The sequence below is a fragment of the Corvus brachyrhynchos genome, unplaced genomic scaffold (assembly GCF_000691975.1).
Source record: "Corvus brachyrhynchos isolate BGI_N302 unplaced genomic scaffold, ASM69197v1 scaffold363, whole genome shotgun sequence".
Lineage (NCBI taxonomy): Eukaryota > Metazoa > Chordata > Aves > Passeriformes > Corvidae > Corvus > Corvus brachyrhynchos.
In genome coordinates this window covers 1,282,723-1,284,720 of record NW_008237404.1, presented here as the reverse complement: position 1 = coordinate 1,284,720, position 1,998 = coordinate 1,282,723, and the positions used below count along the sequence as shown (strand labels likewise).

The window sequence follows — 1,998 nt, the reverse complement described above, 5'->3', positions numbered from 1 at the left end:
CGAGCTCGGGCTGGGCGGGCAGGGCGCTGCCCGCCCCGCTCCCCCCGCCAATGTCAGGGGGGACTCGGGCTATGCGGGCATCTCCCGAGGAGCCCGCTTCCCGCAGCGGGCGGGCGCGGTATATTTAGCATCGCGTCGCTTTATTCCTCCCCCAAAGTTTCGCCCACTTATTTATTTATTTGCCGGCGAGCGCCGCGCTGCCGCAGAGCAGCAAGAGCCGCTCCGCGCCGTGCCGAGCGCTGGAAGCGGCTCGGTATTGCAGCAGGTAGGGCTGAGCGCTAGGACCTCGGAGAATCCTTCCAGCAGCAATCAGGACTACCTTAAACCCAGCCCAATGCCTCTTCCTGCGCCACTCTGCGTGCTGGATGGAGATCCACAGTCAAGAGCTGCAGCTCAGTGCTGGAGTACAACATTTCACAGGGAGCCCTGCAGAAGCAACACCTGTTTCGAGCCAGCCAAGAAAGACACAAGCGCTTGTATGTTGCTGCTTTGCTTGTGGATCGTCAATAATCCTAAACCAGTGGACATCTGCTGAGCCTCCTGAGAATTCTGGATAATAGATTTGGACGTCAAAAGTTTTTTTTCCTTTTTCTTTTTTCCTTTTTTTTTTTTTTTTTTGGATTTATCTCAGCCAACAACGTGAGATTTCCCCCCTCCCCCTTTGCAGGATTCATGCTGATGTATGCAGTCTGTTATAGAGTAAAAACAGCGCATGCCTTTCTGGAGTCAGAATCCATAAATCCTGACGTAGCCTGTGCATCTTAAAAAAAAATCCCTATAACGCCTAGGTATTTAAGTTGCTATGGTCATTCTTATCTTAAACCAAATGGAGAAACTACGGATTTTTTTCTTTATTACAGTTGGATGGGCTGAAGACCGTATTGCTTGCTAAGAGCTGGGGATATATGCATTTATATAGATATACACATCTATATGTTTATAAATATGTCAGTGTGTGAGTATAAAGTGGTGGTTTCTTAGACTAACTGGTTTGACCTTGAACCTGTACCAGTCAAAACAGAATATTACTTTTATTTATGCATTTAATGGATTGAAGAAAGAACATTTTCTCTGTAACTGCGCTAGGGAGGGGAGAGGAGTGGAATATACCTAATCTTATATCTCCTGGGTTTGGCACCATCATTATTGTTTATTCTCATTCTCTAAAAGCAGAATCTTCTGATGGCTCCCTTAGGTGAAGTTGGGAACTATTTCGGTGTGCAGGATGCAGTACCCTTTGGGAATGTGCCCGTTTTGCCGGTGGATAGTCCGGTTTTGTTAAGTGACCACCTGGGTCAGTCTGAGGCAGGTGGGCTACCCAGGGGGCCTGCGGTCACGGACTTGGACCATTTAAAGGGGATCCTCAGGCGGAGGCAGCTATACTGCAGGACTGGATTTCATTTAGAAATCTTCCCCAATGGTACTATCCAGGGAACCAGGCAAGACCACAGCAGATTTGGTAGGTATTATCCTTAACCCTTTAGTGGTCATGTGATGAAATAATGGGGCAGAACTGCGGGCGGGGGGACGGTGGGGGGTGCGAGGCGTGCGGGAAGGGGGGTTTGTGTTGATCCGCCGAGGGGAAAAATGAATGTGTCCGGGGGTGCAGATGTACACAAGCGGCACCACCGCGGCGGAGCAGGAGCCCTCGCCGAAGTCGCCGGGTGTTTGGTAGCGATGTTTGTGTAGCCCCAAGTTCTGCTTAAGAGCAGACGCGTACTGGGAGGTGGTGGTGGCGGTGGTGGAATTTTTGTTCGGGACGTTTCTGCTGAATGATTTGATTTCGCGAGTTTAAAGGGTTTTTAATCATTAACCACCACAATTCAAAATTCACCGAGTTTCCTGGAGGGAGTGGCTCTCGTCCTATACGCAAATTGACGAGGGCTTTTCTTTCGTTTTCTCTGCCGATTACCTGCCCTAGTAACTGCCCGAATTGCACACCCTGCCTGGTTCGCTGCTCGGCGAGGATTTACCGGCAGCGCACGCCGACCCGCAGCG

The 1,998-nt window shown here is 50.3% G+C and overlaps 1 protein-coding gene across 1 annotated transcript in view; it reads left to right on the top strand.

Annotated features, from left to right (window-relative positions):
- The first annotated feature begins 88 nt into the window (after nt 1–88).
- Nucleotides 89–1,998, top strand: part of FGF9 (fibroblast growth factor 9) — a 30,008-nt gene continuing 28,098 nt past the window's right edge. Inside the window, exons 1-2 of the mRNA XM_008630981.2 lie at nt 89–476; nt 1,196–1,459. Coding sequence (XP_008629203.2) covers nt 335–476; nt 1,196–1,459 — 406 coding nt within the window. The 5' untranslated portion in view covers nt 89–334. The remainder of the gene's footprint in view (nt 477–1,195; nt 1,460–1,998) is intronic.